Raw genomic sequence first — 23,596 nt, forward strand, 5'->3', positions numbered from 1 at the left:
ACTGACTAGCTGTGTGTTCCAATCCTGGAATTTAGCAAGTAGGGCTTCTTGGAAAGCGTTTAGTTGGCCCTTTTTTCTTCCTGCTTGGAACTTGGATACCATGACTGGAAGCCTCACAGCCATCTTGGTATCTTGAGGACAAAGCTACAAATGAGGATGACAGAGCAGAAAGGCAGAAAGAGTGTGGATTTTTAGTGAAATTCTTGAGCAGCTGCAGCCACTGTGACTGCCTACCTCCTTTCTGTATATGGGATGGATAGTTCATAAATAAGTCCAAATACACCCTTTACTTGTTTAAGCCACTGACAGCTGAATGTCATCCTGGCACATCTGGGGGCAGAAAGGAGGGCAGACTGGAAGGCAGGGGGACAAGAAGACCAGTCAGCTACAAAGACTGCCCTGTGGATGGACAGCAGAAAGTGCTATGAGTGGGTTCAGGCAGAAAAACCAATGGAACGTTCAGCCCTCATCCCCACAGCAGATGGCTGTGTGTGCTGGCCCAGCAAAGCCACGAGAGGAGGACCAGACACTGGGGGCCAAAGAAGAGACGGAGTCAAGTTTGCAGTGTTTGCAGGGACATCTGGAAGAGAGGTCCTTGAAGCAGCTGAAGAACTAAGTTTGGCCTGGGAAGTGATTGACAGTTGTCAGCAGTTGGGTGGCTGAGGTTAGGACAGAGGATGTGGTCATCCAGCAAGAAGACAAGGGCGTGGACAGAGCCCAGGGAAGGCCACCATCTAAAGGGCTCATGGAAAAAAAAACACAGATTTGGCAAATACCTTGCTTTTAAGGGATCTCTGCCTGACTGCAATCTTTCTTTCCTGAGTTACTAAAGTGGAAACTGATTTTCCCAAGGTCCTCACATTTCAGTGGCTGCAGAGCTCCCCTCCTGGACCTCACTGGCTAGAGCACTTTTTCTCCAGCAAACATCATAACACTCTGCAGAACATCTCCCTCCCTTGGCTTGTCACCACCTCTGTCTACCTCCCTCAAGTATTTTTGGTGGATTTCCAATTTGATATATGAACATGCCATCAGTCAAAACAATCTCTTTAATGAGCCTCTTGTCCTGACAGCTGTGTTTAAGATAGGGCATGGAAGCCGGGTAATGGAAATCTAGAAAATTGTCCATTCTGGATTGAAACTTTAATGTGCGCTCCACACTCCATCTCACATGCAAGCCTGCCATCTTCTTTTAAAAATAAAAAGGAAATTATGAATAGTGAAAAAGATGTAATTTGTGCAAATGAAAAAAAAAAAGATCTTCTGATCCAATACTTAGAGAAGGATGAGAGGAAGGTATAATTATCGAGTACTGCCTGAGCGTATCACCCACAGCTTCCTGCTGTGCGACCTTGGGCACCGCTCAGAGTCTCTTGACCCTGGGGCTCGTTGATATTGCTCCTGCCTTCCACATGGGGAAACTGAGGCTTGGAGAGGTTAATGGGCATGCCACACTCACACAGCTTGGCAGCAGCAGACTGAGGTACAAGCTTGTGTCCCCTGACCCACACTCCAAGCTGCCACTGCTTTTCGGGCAACCAAATATTAGTATTAATAAAATACAACCCTCCTCTTGCATGTTCCACACAGGTTTTGAATTTTCAAGTCATCACGAAGGGGGTAATTAAGTTAAAAAGTTGAGAATAGCCTCCCATACATAAAAAATAAGGAGAAATGGGTCTGAAGGTTGCAGGAGCATAATTAATCCAGGGATCTGGGTGGGGAGGGGATGCTGGACTACTGGGGCTTTGTGGGCTCGAGGGCAGCCAGGCACTGGCAGGCCCCAGCAAGAAATTGTTTCCCAGCAGGACTGCTCTGTACCCTGATGGTGAGAGCATCTGTGTTCCGAATGCAGGGAAGGGTCATGTCCTTTATCACTGTCAGTGCATGCAGTGGGTGGGAATGGACACATCATGTTATAAACAGGACCTGAGACCCTCTGCTGTCCCAGGCGTTGGTGTGATGGTTGAGTGAATCTTCCCAGCCACTCTTCTTTGGGACTTCTGCAGCAGAACCACTTCCACCCTGATCAAGCTGACAGTGTGGTTGTACAGCCCTTGGTGTCTCTGGGCCACTTCTCTGCCATCGAGAATGGTAGTGTCATCCTCCTGCCCCACCTTCTTGGAGTTTCATTTAAGAGGAACCCTTGAAAAAGGAAGAATATAATTTTTGTTGGCTATTATTGAGGTAAAGCAATAAAAGTATAACTTCTGTGGCTATTTTTTAGGGGAGGAAATTGGGGGGAAACTTTTAAAAAGAAGGAGAAGAAATCTTGTGTGGTCATATCTCTTGTGGCCTTGGGTGAAGGTCATTTCACCAACTGGGTGGGCCATTACTGTCTACCCAAGCAAAACATGTAAAAAGAGAAGAAGAAGAGGAAAAGAAGGAAGGAAGGAAAAGAGAGAATCCCAGGAGGAGACCGTGAATCATAAGAGAAGCCAGATGTTTCACTTCATGTGGACCAGACATCTGAACAGATGCCTGAGGTGACCAGTGTTTGCGTGTTACGTAGTAGTTCCCCCAAAAGAGAGACACAATCCCAGGTTTCCAGCAGTGACCCAGGCTAAGAGCATCTGGTGCCATGGTAAAGAAGTCATCACCAGCCTTCTGCGGCTGCTCACACCCTTCAGAAGATAGGGGATCAACTCCTAGAGGAGATAATGCACCCCTCATTCCCAGGTGAGAACACAGAGGCAGGGCTGCTTGGCTCAGGTGCTTCGTAAACCTGAGAGAGTCTCTTCCTGTGCTGAAGATCCTGCAGCAAACAGGAACAGATGGGCTTCTCCCCTGAGACCTGGCCACAGGGGCTGGGCATAGAGACTCCCTCCTCCCAGGAGCCTTTGCTGTCCTCCCCAGGGCTTCCTGAGAAGCTACACTAACTCTGAGCATCTCGTGTCACCTGAGCAGTCCCTGGAGGGCTGAAAGACTCTGAACCCCCTAGCTCCCAGCTTAAAATATAGAATAATTATCTAGTAGCCTAGATTTTATATACTGAAAATACAGTTTTCAGGATTTTATGGGGTAGCTCTGAGAGCTTTATGTCCTGAGTGAAATAATGAAAAGATGTGGTGTTGAGTGAATAAAATTAAGATTCAAATCCATAGGAGCCTGTTCCATTTTTGTGAAATTACGTGCCTTCCCATAGATCTGTATCTAATATCTGTATTTTTGGTATAGACATTTAAATTATCTGGTTAGTACACCCTGAACTCCTATAATTTCTGGAAGAGAGATTTCAAGTGATTTCCTTCCCCTTCATTTTTTTTTTAATGCTCTGTATTTGATTTTATTTTTAGCAAGCATGCATTGCTTTTTTTTCTTTTAACTTTTTGTTCAGGAATATTTTCAAGCTTACAGAAAAGTTGCAGGTAAAAAGAATACCTGTATACCCTTTCCCCAGATTTATGTGGCATTTTACCCCAGTCACTTCATTTTTTATTTGCAAGAGATATATATTGCAAATATATATTTTTTTCTGATCTATTTGAAGGTAAGTTGCGTGCATGATGTGTGTATTCTCTTATTTTCTCTTCTTTTTTACACAGAAGGAAGGTACTGTGTATATCTTTTGTACTTTAGTCACATAGTTTTTCTTGGCAGTCATTTCATATCAGCTCATGGAGATCTTCCTCATTCATCTTCGTGGCTGCACTGTGTGGGTACCATAGTTCATTCAACTGCTCTCCTAGGCATGCACTACTTTTGAAGGCAGAAAAACAATAAAGATAAATAGTGGAAAGAAATATTTTAAAACATTGAAAAGAGCAAGATGAAACTCTAATAAAAAGTCTTTGTTGTTTTTAAAGTGGATGGGGCTGTGGGAGAAGCCAGGTGGCTAGGAGCCCCTTGGTGGCCCCTACAACCCACAGACACAGTAATAGAGGCATTGGGAGGTCCAGTTGACCTCCTTTGGTTGAGGTCCCCAAAAGTAGAGCCTGAGACAGGGATTAGAGGACATGTGAGGAAGGCTCTTAGGAGTAAGGAAGTGAGGACACAGGACAGGGCAAGGAGCAAAGCTAAGCAAGGATATGCATTCATTTGGAGTCAGACTTCAGCCTGATCCAGCCAGAGCTCCAGAGCAGGAATCGTGCCACAGAGGTGGTCCCATCTTGAGGCAGGGGAGCCAACTCACCCAACCCCATGTGCAATGGTCTATGTTAAGAATGTGGAAGAATTCAAAATAATTCGTGTAGTAAGGCTTGTTCACAGTGTCTGGCCAATACATCTTCAGCAAATGTAAGGTATTTGTATAATGGTCATTCTTCCCTTTTTCCTTTTATTTTCCCCTATAACAGCTTTCTTGACATACTTTATACTATTAACATACCATACAATTCACTTACTTAAAGTGTACAATTCAGAGGTTTTTAGTGTAGTCATAGAATGGTGCATCCATCACCACAATTTTAAAACATTTTCATGGCCCCATAAAGAAACCCTGTATCCCTTAGCAGTCATTCCCCATTTCCTCTCAAATCCCCTCCCTCCCTCTCTGCCCTAGAAATCTACTACATTTCTCCCCTGATATCAGGAACAATGAAAGGGTGCCTTTTTCCACCACTCCTATGTAACAGCATTTGGAAGTCCTAGCCATTACAAAAAAAAGCAAGAAAAATTATAGTGATCCGAAAAGAAGTAGAACAGCCCTGTTTGCAGATGATATGATTTCCAGGAATCTGCAAAACAATTACTAGAACTGAAAAATGAACTTAGGAAAGTCTCAGGTATGAGGTTAATAGACAGAAGTCAATTGCATTCTTATATACTAGCAGCAAACATTTATGAAGTGAAATTGTAGAAATAATTCAATTTGTAATAGCACCAAAAAATATAAAATACCTAGGAATAACAAAGGACCTATAAGACCTCTGCCCTAAAAACCACAAAACTAAGTAAACAGAACGATAGACCATATTCCTGGGTTGGAAGACTGTTGTTAAGATGGCATTTTCCCCAAATTGATCTATAGATTCAACATAATACCAATCAAAATTCCTGTAGTTTTATTTTGGGTAGAAACCTACAAGCTGATTCTAAACTTTCTATGGAAATGCAAGTTACCCATAATAGCAAAAAAAGTGTTTAAAAAGAAGAACAAAGTTGAAAGACCTACCTTACCTGATTTCAAGACTAATTGTAAACTACAATGATCAAAATTGTTTGGCATTTGGAATTAAAAGATAAATAGATCAGTGAACAGAAAAGTTAGTTTAAAATTAGACCCAAACAAATATGGCCAATTGTTTTCACCAGAAGCACTGGGGCAATTCTGGAAACAACCCCAGTGTCCATCAGCAGTTGAATGGGTAAACAAATTATGGGATATCTGTGCAACAGAATATTACTGAGCATTAAAAAGAATGAACTGTTGATACATACAACAACATGAGTGAATTGTTCAAAGTCATGTAGAGTAAAAGAAGCCAGACCAATAAAGTGTGATACCATATGATTACACTTATATAAAATCCAATCTAATCTATAGGGACAGACAGCAAGCCAGTGATTCCCCGGGACAGATGGAGAGAGGGAGTAACTCCAGAAGAACACAAGGAAACTGTTGGGAATGATAGATGTTTTCATGAGCTTGATCTGGTGGTGGTTTCCAGGTATGCACATATGTTAAAATTGGTCAAATATGTGCAGTTCGTGGTTCTCCAGTTAGACTTTTAGCTCTGCCACCAGAGGAGAGGTATGCTCTGACCCAACGGTTTGCCTTTCTTTTAAAATATGGAAATTGTTGGCCCTGGAGCTAGCCTTGTTTATCTTTTTGTGTATGTGGTGTAGTTAGTCTTGCTCTACAAAAGTACCCTGTTGTATTTGTCATATGATATTAATAATCTGGCACTTCAAATAGAGAAACATTCCATGTTTTAATTATTTAATATAATAATGGCTTTCATTCATGAGATGCCTACTGTTTGCCAGGCACAATATAGCCAGTTCTCACAATAGCAGCTTTGCAAGGTAGCTGTTATTATCCCCACTTTACAGATGACGAAACTAAGTCCTTTCAGATAAAAAGTGCCAATGGTGGGATTGGATTTTCACATCTGCCCCACTCCAAAGCTGCACTGTTCAATATAGCAGCCACCAGGCACATGTGGCTGGTCTAAACTGAGGTGGCTCTAAGTGTAAAATACACACTAGGTTTTCAAGACTTAGTGTTTTAATAAGAATGTAAAATTAGTAACATTTTGTGTACTGATTCCATGTTTAAATTACAATATTTTTGATGCTGGATTAAATAGAATCCATAACTAAAATTAATTTTACCTGTTACTTTTTATGTTTTTTAAAGGGAGCTACTAGAAAATTTAAAATTACACGTGAGGCTCACCTCTTTCTCTTGAACGGCACCACTTCAGATTTCTTTCTACAGTGTCTATATAAAGGACAAGTAGAAACAGCATACATTGACATTTATTGAGTGTAAACTGTATGCTGGTTAAATTTTATAGTTTCTCAAATTGGTACATGTATTTACAAACCCATTATCTATTTGATTTCAAGCAAAAATTGTCAGCAAACAATTTTTTTCAGTGTTTCAGAACTGACCTTTTAAATAGAAGGATAGGGATACTCAGTTTAAGATAGATATAGAAGTCTCATTCTAACCATCAGGACAGATGCTCTTGTTTATTGAATAATTGAATAATTGCTTATAAAATAATTTTGTGTTCATTAAAGCAGTGTTCCCTGTTGGTTAAGTACGCTTGCCTTCCCTGCTCAGAATGAGATCCATAATTTTATAAATTAAACTACAAATTCGTTTCTTGTTTTTGTTGTTTCCTTTATTGGTAGAAAGCATAAAACCTTCTAATTTTTGAAGAAATGAGAAATTATGGCTGAACTTTGATTGCCCAAATGTATTTTATTACATGGTATTCTTTTTCCCCAATTACTGAGTGTGGCCCTCTTCCTTTTTTTTGTAAATAAAGTTTTATTGGCTCACAGCCACACCTGCATGCTATGAAGGGAGGCAGAGTTGAGTGATTGCAATAGAGACCACATGGCCTGAAATATTCACTGTCTGGCCTTTTATGGAAAATGTATGCAGACCCCAGGTCAGGTAAGTTCAAGTGATCCTCCAAAGAAGTTCCATGAAAATGTCTTTAAGATCCCACTCAAGTTAATGGTAATTTGGAGATGGGAGGGGAACCAGCGAAAGGCTGAAACAAGAAGTGATGGGATGCTTTTGTTTCTGATTAGGAGAAGGAAGCGCAAACCTGAGCTTGGCACTTAAGTCCCATTCCATTTCAGCCTGTCTGTAGTCTAGCCTTCTGGCCTTCCTCCCTGACCCTCTAATTGAGCCAGAATCTGACCTGGAATCCTGGTACCATTGTCCACTCCCCTGGAAAATATGCCCAAGAATATCTCCCATGTTGGCCGTCTGGTGAGGATTTAGAAGGATAGAGAAGAAATGCGGGATGCCTGTAGGTGGCCTGTCAGCAGGAGCTCCTGTTATTTAGCTTCTGTAGCTTCCTAAACACACTTGACTCCGATTCTTTGCTCATATGCCCCATCTCATGTACATTTATTTTTGGCAGGTGTTTTAGTTAACAGTGCTGACTCTGGGGCCAGACTTCTGGGTTTAGATCCCAGCCCTGCCAGGTACAGGCTGAGTTAGGCAAACTACTAAATGTCTCTACATCTCAGTTTTCTCATCTGCAAAACTGGGATAACCATTCCTTCTTCATAGGGAAATTGTGGGTATTAAGTGACTTGAAAACATGTAAAGTGTTCAGAACAATGTCTGGCAGACACTGAACACTCCATAAATATTTCTTCTTGTTATTATTGCCAACATACTATTCAACCTACTTCAAGTCCTGGAGCAGACACAAGCAAAGAACTGGAAGAAGTTGAGGGTGTGTTTAGGTCAAAGCCACCCCCTCTAGGAAGGCTTCTGGGCCTGCAGTGCCATGATCCTTGGCATTTTGTACCTCTAAGGTGGTAGACAGAGTGACTTCCAAGTCAGCCTGATCCAGGTACAAGCCCTAGCTGTGTGCTCCTGGGAAAGTTACTTAACCTCTCTGTGCCTCATTCTCTCACCTATAAAAGGGGGTTAATATCTTCCTCGTGGGGGTCCTTATGAGGCTTAACTGAAATGATACATGTGCAAAGTACTTAGCTCAGAGTTAGTGTTCAGTACATAAACCCCAGTTAAACTGTATTATTGTCACTGTCTCTATTTTAATTACATTACTACCCAGCTTTTAGGCCTTAAGCTCTCAATTGCTAGGAATGGTCCTGGGTGACCCACTACACACCAACACCCCCCACCAAGAGTCAGTTCCACAATTGCCTCAAATTCTGCCTGACCCAGAGGATGTGAAGCAGGCCTCATCCTCCCTCCACATTCCCTAGCAGGCGGGGCCCGTGGGCACCTAAGCATTTGGAAGGATGTGTGCCAGTGAAATTCTAATGAGAATGATTGTAGTGGAACCCAGATTCCCAAATTAGCCACTCAAAACCCTAACTTAATAGTGAGGCACTTCTTACTGTGTCAGGTGGGCGTTAACGCTAATTTCATATTATCAGCCACACCTCCCAGCCCTGCTTAAGGAGCACCTGTTTCCCCCTTTGCCCCCACTGCCACTGCAGGCTGCTGGGTGTTGGCAGGGCTCCCCACCCCAAGGCCTGCATCTTGGCTGCCTGCGGAGGAAACTCTTTACCTGCAGGAAGGATTACTTATTCCTGCTTTCTGTATGTTCACACCTACCATTTTTTTTCCTTTCTTTTTTTTATAAGTCATATTTTTTTACCTTACCACTGAGGCAGAATAAACAATGTGACTGATGATTTACAACACAATTTGCAATATTAAAGCTAGCAATGTAAAGATGCACAGCATTTTTATAAGTGTATACTCAGGCAGGATGAAAGTAAAGGCTGTCCAGTTCTAATTCGTTTGCATTTTCCAGGCCTAAGTAACACAAAGACATTAAAAAAGAAGCCAGTTTTTATTATCAAAATTGTACTGGGGTGCATCCCAATTTCCTAATTGACTTGAGGAATATTTCTGATATTAGAATATGAAGTTATACGGAGATTACAGCATCCCAATCCTCTGACTGATTTGAAATGAATTTGAATCAAGACAGCTTAAAAATAGCTTTTATAGCATCTTTATGACTTGATACTGTGGAGAAATAAATATGAGCTAATGCTGCAGAATTTGTTGTCTGTTGATGCAGGGTCTGAGTTTGCTAGGAATTCTGGCGGTAATCTAAGAAAATGTTTGTCATCTCCTTAGAGCAGTTCATAATTCAAAAACAATCTATACGTAATAGTCAATTAAGGAATCATAGCTTGTCGGCCACAGATGACTAATGAACAGCCTGAATAGAAATTCTGCACAACTCTTGAAAACACTGCTAAAATCAATCCCCCGTCAGGGAAACCATGATTTATTAATACGTTCTTTACCCTCATTGAGTTGTGAATCAATGCTTCCTCATCAGAAAGCTAATAGAAAGCCGAGATGGGTAAAATTTTTTACAATTCCTCATGACCTGTTGGCTTAACAAGCGGGTTCGTCACTCGGAAAAGAGCCTGCACATTGCAGAGCTGGCACCTCGTGCCTGTGTCCCACTCCAGCAACAAGCTGCTCACCATGCCCTGGTGAGAGTCTTGGTGGGGTTGATGAGTACCTACTGTGTGCTGGGTGCTCATAACCAACATCCATGCTCTCCTTAAGGCTCTCTGCCACTCATGAGACAGGTATTATGATTATTCATTTTGTAAATGAGGAAATGGAGGTTCACAAAGGTCAGTAACCTGCCTGATGTCCCAAAGGAAGAACTCGAGCCTGCAAGGCCAGTTGAGAGCTTGGGCTCTGACATAGGAGCCCCTGGGTTCTGATCACAGCCGCCCTGTTTTCTAGCTGTGTAACTGTGCCTAGACTTCTCAGGCCTCATTTTTCTCATCTGTGAAATGGAGGTGATTTGAGTCCCCACAAACAGGCCCATTGGAAGGGTTCAAGTTGATGATGGATGGCAAGTCCCTGGTACCCTGCTGCAGCGCTCCTCCCCCCATGTCCATTCCACTCAGCCTCAGTGTTTGCCTTACTGGAGGCAGGGTTAGGAGAGCATAATCAGGGCCCAGGAGGTGGAGGAGAGGCTCAGGAGCTCCCACTGAGTGCCGGGCTGCTTCTGGGTTAGGCGGCAGCCCATGAAGAGGCTCACCTGCTTCCCTCCCCAGCCCCAGCCCTTGTGTTTCGGCCGGTGTTCACTGGCCCAACCAGGAGTAACCCAGAGCCTTAAACTTTGCATCAGAACCTGGCAGAATGGAGTGATTCCTATCCTCCTGTTTTGGAGACAGACTTTAGCCTGCCTCCTGCCTGACCATCCCTTCGTAAACTCATTACATGCTCATGACGTGGTTTCTCTTTCAGGACTCCAAAATGTCGAGTTCCTAATTATAATTGGGGTGGTCTCCTCTCTTACCAGAGGGGAGGATGGCTCTGAACACATCAAGCTCTGCTCACTGACAGTCTCTTTCATGTCCATTTCTAGGCCTCCTTAGGCATCTTTCATAATGTACAAATCTTCATTCGGTCACAGTTTCTATGACTCGGGACATTAACAATAAATGGTGAGCCCTAAGGGGCCAGGAAGGGGAAAATGGATGGGACACACATACCATAGAGAAGCCCCGTTGTCCACAGTCCACTGAGATCTGCTCTGAAAGTAATGTTGGTCACTTGAATAATCCCCATTAATACTCCTGTCTCTGCAAATGCCAATAAATATGGCATGAAATTTAAACATAAATGAGGTTTTACAGCTAATTATGACTAATGTGAGCTACTTTCAAAATTGCCAAAACATTCCTTCCATAATAGTAGTTTGCAACTACGAATCAGGCATAAAAAGTAAAATTTCATAAACATAATTTAGTACACAACAAAATAATAATAGTGCTAACTGGTTTCGGCCTGGCCATTTAGGAGCTCCCCAAGGCAGGTCTAATAGTGCACACTCCCACCGGGCCTCTGACACCACAGGCCACAGGCTCCAAGGTCCCAGGACGCAGGCATCTCCGCAGCCCTCCGGTCTGTGTGGCCATGAGCTGTTCAAGTCTCCATTTGTGGTGAGGACCCGCCTAGGTACCCATCCCAGTAGTTTCAGCTACAGCTTCTAAACTGCACTGCTCAGGTCCTGCTGTGGTGGCCCCTCCATCCCCTTGTCATCCTCACCCTGGTCCATTTGTCATGCCGCCTCTATGCTTTCACGTCACCTTGATGTTTTGTTCGTGATCACCAGATTAATTCATGATCAGTGGTAACATTATAGTAGTGAAAAAATAGAAAGCCATGCCTCCCACCACCACCCCTGTTAATCCCACCCACCACCCTCGCCATGAACAACCAGTGTGAGCAGTTCAGTGTGTACTTCTCCACCATTCAGCTCTGGGATACAGACACGTGCACACAGTCTCTTATACATAATGCTGTCTGTATTTTACACAAACAGGATCACATGATACATTTTTTAAATTAAAGTATCATTGATAATCTTATGATGGTTTCATATACATAACATAGTGTTTCAATATTCACCTATATTATCAAGTCCTCACCTCCTCCATTGTGGTCACAGTCTATCAATGTAGTGAGATGTTACAGAGTCATTAACTGTATTCTCCGTGATGTACTACCACCCCAGTGACCTACCTATATTGTGATCACCAATTACAATGACCTTTAATCCCCTTCTCCCTCCCCACCCACCCTTCCCAACCCTCCCCCTTTGGTAACCACTAGTCCCTTGGTGTTTATGGGTCTACTGATTTTTCTGTTCCTTCTATTTTGCTTTGTTTTTATACTCCACAAATGAGTGAAATCATTTAGTACTTGTCTGTCTCCACCTAGCTTATTTCACTGAGCATAAGACTCTCTAGATCCATCCATGTTGTTGGGCAGGATTTCTTTTCTTCTTATGGCTAAATAATATTCCATTGTGTATATGTACTACATCTTCTTTATCCATTCCTCTATTGATGGACACTTAGGTTGCTTCCATATCTTGGCTCTTGTAAATAGTGCAGCAATAAACATAGGGTGCATATGTCTTTTCGAATCAGGGATTTTGTTTTCTTCAGGTAAATTCCTAGGAGTGGAATGACTGGGTCAAATGGTATTTCTATTTTTAGTTTTTTGAGGAACCTCCATATTGCTTTCTGCAGTGATTGAACCAATTTACATTCCCACAAACAGTGTAGGAGGGTTCCCCTTTCTCCACATCCTTGCCAGCATTTGTTGTTTCTCGTCTTTCAGAAACACTTCTTATCTTTTGGAAAGACACATACATTTTTTTTTTTTTTGCCTGTGGCTATTCATACTTAATATTTGGTGCCTTTCAATGCTGATAAATGTAACTCTACCTCTTTTTTTTTTAATACACATACTATAATTCATCCAGTCTCCATAAGTGAACATCATAAACAGTACCTCAGTGAACACTGTCCTGTATATTTATACCCACAGACCCAACACACCTGCACCTGGGGACTCTTCTCTGGGTGTTCCTGCAGGGTAAATTTCTTTGAAAATGGTGGTGTTTGGTCAAGGGGAATGCACAATAAAATGTGAGAAGATAGCATGTGATTACCCTCTGAAATGAGTTGTACTTCTCTGCATCCTAATAACAGTAAGAGGAAATAGCTGTTTCTCACCCACGCTTGGCTGTTTGAAGGAGGGATATCTGGATCCCCTTCCTTTCCATTCCCAGCTGTGGACCTCAGCTGGCGAACAGCCACGCCGGCCCACAGGTGGGTCTCAGTTCCTGCCAGGTGAGCATGGCTTTAGTTCCAAGAGCTCTGTTGAGAGTCTTCCAGAATCCGACTAACCAGAAGCAGATGCTGTAAATATTTGAACATCGCTCTTTGAGTCATTGTCAAATGTGGAGCAGTTCCATCACCACCAGAGTCCCTCCTGCCACCTGCCTGTAGCCACACCCAAACTCCTAGCAACCATATCTATCGTTCTGTTATTTCAAGAATGTCATATAAGTGGGATCATACAGGATGGAACCTTTTGAATTTGGCTTTTAAAAATCAGCATAATTTCCTTGATATCCATTCAGGTTGTTTCATGTATCAATAGTTCATTCCTTTCTTATTGCTGAATTAAGCATTCAACCATTGAGGGACATTTAGGTTGTTTCCATTTTCTAGCTATTGCAAGTAAAGCTGCTATGAACATTTGTGTACATATTTTTAAGTGAATGTAAGTTTTCATTTCTCTGGGATAAATGTCCAAGAGTTCTATTAGTCATATAGTCACTGAAAAAATGATAAATCCAAGAGTAATATAGTAAGTGCATGTTTAGTTTTAAGAAACTGCCAGATTATTTTCCAGAGATGCTGTACCATTAACATTCCCACCAGCACTGTAGGAGTGATCCGGTTTGTTACATTTAAAAATGTTTGTTTGGTTGTTTGTTGTAGTTACTATGATTTTTTTTCCCTCTTGGCTGATTGAAAGCTATATATCTCATTTGTGTTCTTTAGGAAATTATCCACATTTTTTAAAAAAACTTAAATTTTAGGCCAATTTTAGATTTACATAAAATTACAAAGAGAGAATTCCCATATACCACATACCGAGTTTCCCCTATTACTAATACCTTATATTAGTGGGGGCGTTTGTTACAATTAATAAGCCAGTATTAAAACATTTTTATTAACTAAAGTCCATAATCAGATTCTCTTACTTTTACCCAGTGTCCTTTTTCTGCTCCAGGATCTCACCTAGCGTACCACACTACACTTAATCACCACACCCCACTGGTCTCCACTTGGCTGTGATGGTTTCTCAGACTTTCCTTGTTTTTGATGACCTTGACACTTTTGATATGTACTAGTCAGGTATTTTATAGAATGTCTCTCTTTTGGGGTTTGTCTGATGTTTTTCTCATGCTGGGCAGGGAGACCACATGGGTAAAGTGCCGTTTTCATCACGGTCTTATCAAGGGCACATTCTGTCAACATGACTTATCACAGAAATGTTTCTGCATTTTCCCCACCATAAGTTACCACTGGAAGGCATCACTATGCACAGCCCACACCTAGGGGGTGGGAGTTAAGCTGCTCCTCCCCCTTGAGAGTAGAATGTCTATGTAAGTTATTTGTTAATTTTCTGTATGGAAAATTAGTCCCTTTTCCCCACATTCATTTATTTCTTCAGTCATTTATGTGCATTAGTGTGGACTCGTTGGTTTCTTTTTTATACTTTGGGTTACAATACATGTTTATTTCGTTGCTCAAATTGTTAAGCTTTGGCCAGTAGGAGCTCTTGAGTTGATTCCTATGTCCCTTTGACATGCCCCTATCATTGTGAGTTTCTGGACACTCCTTTACTTTCTGGCCCTGCAAGATGCTCCAGGCTTATCTTGGATATTTTCTGCTCCAGCCCAACAGCCAGTCATTTCTCTGAGCATTCGTAGTTCCTCTTCTGGAGAATGGTATTATATACCAAGATATGGATGCTACATGTGCTCATTGCTTGTATCTTTGTTTCTAGACAGAGCAAGGAAATGTGTGTCTGTATACTACCCTGTGTAAATACACATCTATAAGCATTTTTTATGTGACCATGTGTTTTTAAACATCTGATATCAAGGTAAACATGAGTTCACACCAATGTCTCCAATTCTGATCCACTGCCACATGGATCTTTCTAATCTTCTCCCCTTCCATATATTATTTTGCTTTTTTAATTGAGCTATATAACTGACATACCATGAAATTCAGTGATTTTAATATATTCACAGGGTTTTGCAACCATCACCACTGTCTAATTCCAGACTTTTTGCCACCCCTCAAAGAGACCCTGTACCCGTTAGCAGTCACTCTCCACTCTGTCTCTTCCCCAAGCTCCTGACAAACAATAATATTTCTTTCTCTATGAATTTGCCTATTCTGGACATTTCATGTAAATGGAATCATACAATATGTGGCCTTTTATATCTGACTTCATTAACATGTTTTCAAGGTTAATCTGCTTAATAGCATATAGTCAGTACTTTGTTCCATTTGATGGCTGAGTAATATTCCATTATATGGATGCACCAAATTTTATTTGTCCATTCATTAGTTAATGGACATTTAGTTTGTTTCTGTTAGTTAGGCTATTATGCATATGCTGTTATGAATATGTACACACAAGCTTTTGCATGGGTGTACATTTTCATTTCTCTTGAGTATACCTAGGAGTATGGAATTGCTGGGTCACATAGTTACTCTGTTTCTAACATTTTGAGGAACTGCCAAAGTGTTTTCCGAAACGGCTGCACCATGTGACATTTCCACCAGCACTATGTGAGGGTTCCAGTTTCTCCACATCCCTCTAAAGACTTGTTATTTTCCATCTTTTTTATTATAGCCATCCTAGTGAGTGTGAAGTGATATCTCACTGTCGTTTTGAATTGCACTTCCCTATTGCTTAATGATGCTGAATATCTTTTCATGTGCTTATTGACCATTTATGTATCATCTGTGGAGAATGTTCAAAGACTTTGTCCCAGGCCCCAGCAGCTTTCTCCTCGCCTTCCATGAACAGAGGCACTCAGCCACCCTGTCCCAGAACTGGCTTCATTTCCTCCTCTCACATAAAGAGCTTTCAACCTGTTACCTTATAAGAGCTGAATTCCCAGAAATGTGGTAACCCCACTCATTCCTCTGCCTTTCTGCTTTGTTTCTGGCCTGTAGAGCTGTTTATTTTTATTTTGAGGCTGCCTCTGTCCTTTGGTTTTCTTTCTCATTTTATCCACCACACTCTAAGTTTGGAGCAGCAAAGGTGCATGAATGTTAAACGTGCTGTGCCATCTTGATTAGAGCTCCATAAACATTGGGTTTTTGTAGACATCTAACTCCCACCATGTGGCTGTTTGCATAAATGAATCTCTGTGTCGCTCCAAAAGCCACTCACCGTATCCTCCTTCCCTCTTCTTGTTCCCTAGCACTTGTTCTAGTTATGACAAATGTGTTAATTACATGTTGTAGAGATGAATTATCCTTGAAAGGATTCTGGATTGCATTTACTGCCTTCTCATTTACTGTGTCCTGAATAACATGATGCATTTAACTCACTGCTATACTGGTGTTCACAGAAGAAAACACTGCAGCCCCCACATTACCCAAATGGAAATCTTTGGCCCCTAATGTCTTTTTTCCTTTGCAGGTATCAAAGCTGTGTTCTCAGGCCACTACCACAGGAATGCTGGGGGCACCTACCAGAACCTCGACATGGTGGTGTCGTCTGCCATTGGGTGCCAGCTGGGCAAAGACACCCACGGGCTCCGAGTCGTAGTGGTCACCGCTGAGAAAATCATCCACCGATACTACAGTTTAGATGAGCTGTGTGAAAAAGGAATAGAAGATGATCTGATGGATTTGATGAAGAAAAAATGATTGCCACTTACGATCTATTCACTTTCACTTCCACCATTTCTTTATTTTGCCAGAAACAGCAGCTGCATACAACCCTTTATTGGAAAATAAAATGATACCAGGCAGATCTGTGAATTTATGTCCTTTTGCATAAATCAGAGAGCTGGGTCCTAAACTAAATTATATTCAAAATAGAACTGCTCTCCCTTCAAAAAAGAGGGGAGGCAGGTGGAGCCTGGAAATAAATGAATAAGTGATATTAGACTATCTCACATGGGTGTTTGAATAAATTCTCCTAATGATATGTTTCTCAACTCTGCTTGTGAACTAGATTGTCTTCTGGTAGCCTATGGCAAATGTCTGCCTATCAACCTCCATCCCAACTTGATATCCACATGGGCTCTTTGATAATTCCTTGAAGAAACTCCATCTGATTGTATTAAATTATTGTCCTGACACCCAAAATGCTAGCCAAAACAAAGGTGATCTCCTTTCCTTCCTAAGAAAACAAGTAATTGTTCCCATTCGCAGAGCCATGTAGACTTGTTTCAACAAGGAGCTGAGTGACCAATATTTGCTGTTAAATTCTGAGACTTCTACTACTGCTGATGATGCTATTGATACGGCATAGTTGAGTGTGCCTTCTTGGTGATGAAAAAAGTCACCTTTGCACATAACTTGGCCACATCTAAAATTATCATCCAAGAGACTAGAACCAAAGCCCTAAAGAGCCGCCTCTGCAGTCAGTCAGCAGCACATTTTGAGTTTATTCACATTCATATTTGGTGGCTGCAGTAAGTCCACAAGTTGGTGTTCTTCGTGCAATCAGAGTGACCCTCCTCTAATGAGATTCTTCACTGTGTCTACTTTGACAGAAAACGTGGGAATGGATGCAGAGTTCTCATAAGAAACAACCGAAATTCCAGTGGCACAAAAACACTGCTTTTAACCACATTATCCAAATTGGCGCTGACTGATCACATGCAGCAGCGCAGTACCCTTGACAAAGGAGCATGGGTGGTTCAGAATCTGCATTGCTTTTATGTAATCTACTTTGCTGCTGCTCCTCTGGAGCCCCTGACCACTGCGTGATTTCACCCACATAGACTTCTCTCAGCAACTGTCCTGATGGACAGGAAACCTAGCTACTCTGAGTCCTCCCAGGAAAATTTTACAGTGTTACGCAGTAACATTCAGTTATACCAGAATGACTTAAGAAACCGACTGGTTACAAATGAACTGCAAAATCCATTAACTTAAAAAACTTTCCTGTTAAAAAGTTTTAGTCAATGTAGCAAAACCATGAGAAATTAAATAGAAATATAATTGGATATGTAAATTCATAGGAAGAAAAGACAAGAAGTTAATTATACTACAGATCGGTGGCACACCACAGCTCATTGTTATGTGGCACAAGAAAGTTAACATTTTTTAAAATTAAAATGCTCTTCTACTATTTTTCTGTGTTCTTGCTTTGTATTCTGTTTTGTTTCTCCTTTTGTATACAACAGGTGTGGATATAAGAAGTCAGGAAAGGGAATTCAGTAAGAGGCATAACTGCAAAGCCACACATTTGAGGCGTGATATGTGGTAATTTTCAGAACTGGATACCAGGATTGGAAGTACAGATGCACTCCTGGGGGCAAAAGGGAAGCGTTTAATGACAGTGGATGGATGGAGCCCTCTTTGTCATCTTACAGGTGTGAAACGCTTTAGGCTGTGGCACCTGGGCCTTGGGGAGGACGCAGACATAATCATAAGTAACGGGAAATGAAACTTCCAAGTCTCCTTCCTCAAAAACCTAGGAAGCAAAGTAATCAATTCAAAACACAGCAAGAATATGCTAAGAATAGAGAATCATATGAAATTCTCACCATTTTTCAAGTAACCAAATAGCTTGGTAATAGATTCAGAAAAAAGTTAGGCAATAACTTTGTAATGAGCACATATTCGGATAATAGATAACTACTGATGCATTTGCTTATGATTCCTTTTTCTTAAAAAAAATTTCTTTAAAAAACAAGTGCCAAAAAATAAAAAAGCAAGTGGCTTATACTGTGAAAACAATAAAACACTCTTGATCTGAGGTCTATGGTTTTGAATGCTTATTATGTGCTAAGTAGTGTTTAAAGTGCTTTGTCCCAGAGAGGTGAGGCCCCTTGGCCAAGGTCACACAGCTGGTCAGTAGGGAAAGAGGGACTGAGATGCAGGCACTCTTACTGTCCAGTGCATGCTCCCTAACAGTGTCCTCTCTTTCCTGGGAAACGTTTTTCACAGATAAGAGACTGAACCTGTGGCAACACTACAATATTCGGCACCTTTGACCACTTTCCTGGGTGAGAACCCAGTGTCAGCTGGAGGCACTAGTACTTCATCCCAAAGTTTGCAAAGCCTAGACAAGGCCCAGAGGTCCCTTCTCTAATGGTACAAGATTCAGGGTAGCAGAGCCTGTCCAAGGAGCAGATTGTTCTAGGCTGAGAATTTTCACTAGAGGAGATTAGAAAACTGAACTGAACCATAATGGGCAACAGGACACAGCTCTGCCCACAGTGGTAGTAAATGCTTCATCAGATGATGCTCCACTCCTTGTTTATAGTTCCCACCCCAGCAGGTAGGAAACCCACAGCCCTCTCAGGCAAGGAGTGCCACCTCAGGCTCCTGCTTCCAATTAATCATTTTAATTGGGGGAGGAAAATAAGGGGCTGCTAAAGGGGAAGATTTTTGAAAGTGATCTAAAATTGGATTGTCGAGAGAGTGTGTGGATGGGGTGGGAGATGATCATCTAACTGCACTCGTTTTTTACATACATAAGCTTATCTCTACTCTTCAATCATGTTTCTCCTGAGGTTGGAGAATAAGGGGGGGAAATCTAGTAAACTTTATGGAACCAGCCAACTGAACATTTCATAATATGTGATTTTCAGCCTTACAAGATTGTCAGTTTGTGATAGAGAGTGACAAGGTAAAACTAGTCCTAATCCTGAATGATAACACTAGGACCATTTGCCTTACATACTGCCAAAGATACCGAGTTCTATTCAGCTGTGGAAATTACATACTTATAATACAGTTTAATATTACATTCTGATTCTTGTGTGAAATCTTTTGAGAAAAGGTAGCAAAAACATCATTTGCATTTACTTGAACTTTTAATAGTTATTCCCCAAGTAACGTCAAAAACAGCTTTGTGCAATCATGAAATTAGGTAGCAATATTATATTGAGCTGAGGTGAAAAAGATTTAGGAATAAATTGTCAAGGCAAGTTCTATTAAAAACTTTCTGTAATAGACACCAGGGATTTCTTGTTCAGATAACCTTAGCAGTTTAGGATGTACATGCAAAAGATAGTACTTGACAGGTAATACTGTTTTTTTTTTTTAATAACTTCATAAAATACCATCTTATGCCATTGGATAGCTCTTAGGGGTATGTGTTTCTGTGTGTGTGTGTGTAAAATGGAGGATTCCATCTGGCCATTCCTGAGTTATACCCTTTTGTAATAAAACAGTAATCTGGTTCGTAAACTGTGTCTCTGGGTTTCATGAACCACTTTAGCAAGTTAATCGAACCCAGCAAGAAGACTATGAAAGACTCCACTTTATAGCTGATCAGTCAGAAGCCCAGGTGACAACCTGGCCTTGGAGCTGAAGAAGAGTGGGGAGGCCAGTCCTGCGGGCCCGAGCCCTTACCCTGCAGGATCTGATGCTGTCTCCAGGTAGACTGTGTCAGGATGAACTGTAGGACACCCAGATGATTTTCTTGCAGAAAAACCCACACACATTTGGTGACCAGAGGTGCCAGAAGTGAAGTGCTCTGTGAGTGGTGAGTAAAGGGAAATGAGAGTTTTTCCTACACATGAGCTCATACACATTCTTGGCGAGAATATGAAATGGTAGGACCATTTTAGAAAACAGTTTGGCAGTTTTTTTAATTGAGATACACTTCAATAAAATACACAAATCTCAGTGTACAGCTTGATGAATTTTGACATGTATACACTCATGTACCATCACCCAGATAAAGATATCAAACATTCTCACTAATTTTCCCCCTTTATCTTTTTTTTACCTGTCTCCTAACCCCCAGTGGTAACACTGTGGTAACCACCAGTCTGTTCTGTGTTTATGAGCCTATTTCTGTTTTGTTTGTACCTTTGTCTTGTTTTTTTATATTCCACATATAAATGGTATCGTAATGGTATTAATCTTTTTCCGTCTGACTTATTCCACTTAGTATAATATCCTCTAGGTCCATCCATGTTGTTGCAAATGGCAAGACTTCCTTCCTTTTTTTGGCTAAGTAATATTCCATTGTGTGCATGTACCACATCTTTTTTATCTATCATCTATTGATGAACACTTAGGTTGCTTCCATATTTTGGCTATTGTAAATAATGCTGCAATAAGCATACACATGTATACATATCTTTTCAGATTAGTGATTTTGTTTTTTTTGGGTAAATTCCCAGAAGTGAAATTGCTGGGTCATATAGTATTTCTATTTTTAGTTTTTTTGAGAGACCTCCATACTGCTTTCCATAGTGGCTGCATCAATTTTCAATCCCACTGGCAGTGTACCAGGCTCTTTTCTATATCCTCACCGAAACTTATTTCCTCTCTTGTTGATAGTAGCCATTGTCACTGGTGTGAGGTAACATCTCATTGTGACTTTGATTTGCATTTCCCTGATACTTGGTGATGTTGATCATCTTTTCATGTGCCTGTTGTCCATCTTTATCTCTTCTTTGGAAAAATATCTTTTCAGGTCTTCTGCCCATATTTTAATCAGATTTTTTTTTCTTTTGGTGTTGAGTCATATGAGTTCTTTATATATTTTGGATGTTAGTCCCTTCCTTATCACTTGCAAATATATTCTCCCATGCAGTAGGTTGCCTTTTCATTTTGTTGGTGGTGTCCTTTGCTATACTGAAGCTTTTTAGTTGGATGTAGTCCCATTTGTTCATTTTTGCTTTTGTTTCCCTTGCCCAGGGAAATGTACCCAGAAAAAAATTACTAATGCCAATGTTAAGGAGTGTACTGCCTATGTTTGGTAATTTCTTGAAAAAATAAATTCCACCACATGATCCAGCAATTCCACTCCTTGAGATGTGCCCAAGAAAAATGTAAAAATGTCTACACAAAAACATAAAAGTAGCAGCTTATTTGTAATAGTTACCCAAAACTAGAAACCCAAATGCCCATCATTACCTATGCAAGGAAGCAAAACTTGGTACATTTATACAGTGGGAACTACTCAGCACAAGATGGACATAGCTATTGGCATGTGCAATAACATAGATGAATCTCAAAGTTACTCTGCTTGGAGGAAGTCACACCTCTTTCCTTTTAAGTCCATTTACATAAAAACGTAGAAAATGCAAAGTAATCTAGTAAAAGAAGATCAGTGGTTGTCTGGGAACAGGAGTGAATGAAGGGATGGCCTGAAAAGGGGGCATAAGGAAGCTTTTGAGGTGATGGAGGTGCTCTGTATGCTCTTGCGTAGTTGCCTCGCAGGTGTATAATCTGCCAAAACTCACGTTGAACTGAATTGAACATTTTAAATGTGTGCAGCTCAGCAGTTTATTTTACATAAATTGTATCTCAGTAAAGTTGTTTAAAAATAATTTTTTTTAAAAGAGGCATTTACCCAGCTTGGGAGAGGGCAGTGTTTTCTAAAGGAGCATAAGTCGTAGCCAGGGAGACACTTTGCCATGTGAGGGTCTGTCTTGCCAGAGCTCCTGTTCCCCTGAAGTCAGAGCCCATATGACTCCAGGCTGTCAGGTTCCCCTGTGAGTGCAGTTGCTCCTGCAGGATTCTCTAACCTTCCCATGCCTCAGTGTCCTCTTCAGTAAATGCACATACACTCCCTCAGAATGCTTGTAGTTAAATAACGTAGCAATATCAGATTGGAAGGAGCTTTATAAGCAGAGGGAATTTTCTCATGCAGCGTTAGTCCTAAGTCCTGATTGGTGGTTCAGAGGTGGCTCAACATGTCAGGTGTCTGTGTTCACAGCTCCATGACTCCTGCTGATGGGATGGCTGCCCAGCTGTAAATGTCACATCCTCATACAACTTCATCCAAAGACAGGAAGAAATGGCTGGTGGGGTGGGGTCTTTACCTCCAGAATCACTTTTCTTTCTAAGAGGAAATTACCTCCCAGAAGCCCCCAACAGATTCCTCATAAGTCCCATTGGCCAGACCCAGAAAAGCCAACAGTGACCCGATAGCCACCAACAGTCACAAGAGACAGGATGAGCACTCGGGGGCCAGTGGTGCTCGTGCAAGAGCTGCACCGAGTACATGGAAACCAGCTAAGAAGACATGAGTCATGAGAAAGAAAAGGGAGTCAGCAAAGACCAGCTTTCCCAGGGAACTTGGGAGGGGAGCAGACTGAGCATTAATAAGTGGCAAAAAGTGTGGGGTAAGCATGTTAACAGAGTGAAAACAATAGAGAATGAGGGCAAAAATGGACGTGGGAATGGGCAGTAATCGATGGAAGGAGAGCAAATGGGGAGAGAAATGGGTTTGGGAGCCTGGACTTGGCCCTGAGATAAAGAAGAGGAAGGAAAGGGAAGGACATCGAGAGTGGATGGAGCCAATGGAGTGGATCAGTTGTTGATTGACAGGCCAGTGCTCTTCTCAGAGGGCTCCCTGTCTGTGCCTCACTGTGAAGCCAACGAGACCTGCATTGGCACAGCTGGCCTTCAAGTTCTCAGGCCAAAGCCGTCATCTGTATGCATCTGGCAACCGTCTGGCTTTCACTGAAGCTCACTTCCAGGTAGACCATATGGGTGTGTTTCAGACATTGAAGGAGAGCCTGTTCAGAGGATGGCTTGCTACCATGCCATGTACGCCTCTCCTTGGGCTCTGAGGCTGTCCTTTCAAGCCTTCGTGAAGAAATTAGATGATTTATCTCTTATAACATCTTCAAAAAACTCTGCATTTGCTTATCTCTAAAACTACCAAACTGGAGCATCAGATCCCTAACCACATGTTTTATCTGTCACAAGTTTTGAAAAGCCATGTAAGTGAAATTGTACTGTATTCATGTAGGCCTGTGTTTTCCTGGTCTCCAGTGTTTGTCAGACAAGCTCAGGGCCCCCTAAGAACAGGAACAGTACCTTGTTGGCCACTGTATTCTCATCACCCAGCCCAGGGCCTGACACCCTTATAAATATCTGTTGACTCCTTGCTAAC

At 41.6% G+C, this 23,596-nt stretch overlaps 1 protein-coding gene across 3 annotated transcripts in view; it reads left to right on the forward strand.

Moving 5' to 3' along the window:
* Positions 1 to 17,856, forward strand: part of CPPED1 (calcineurin like phosphoesterase domain containing 1) — a 119,839-nt gene extending 101,983 nt beyond the window's left edge. For all 3 annotated transcript variants that reach the window (XM_036917853.2, XM_036917854.2, XM_057486914.1), the window contains exon 4: positions 16,190 to 17,856. In XM_036917853.2, the coding sequence (XP_036773748.2) occupies positions 16,190 to 16,419 (230 nt within the window). In that variant the 3' untranslated portion in view covers positions 16,420 to 17,856. The remainder of the gene's footprint in view (positions 1 to 16,189) is intronic.
* The last annotated feature ends 5,740 nt before the right edge of the window (positions 17,857 to 23,596 follow it).

Source organism: Manis pentadactyla, chromosome 10 (genome assembly GCF_030020395.1).
Source record: "Manis pentadactyla isolate mManPen7 chromosome 10, mManPen7.hap1, whole genome shotgun sequence".
Taxonomy (NCBI): domain Eukaryota; kingdom Metazoa; phylum Chordata; class Mammalia; order Pholidota; family Manidae; genus Manis; species Manis pentadactyla.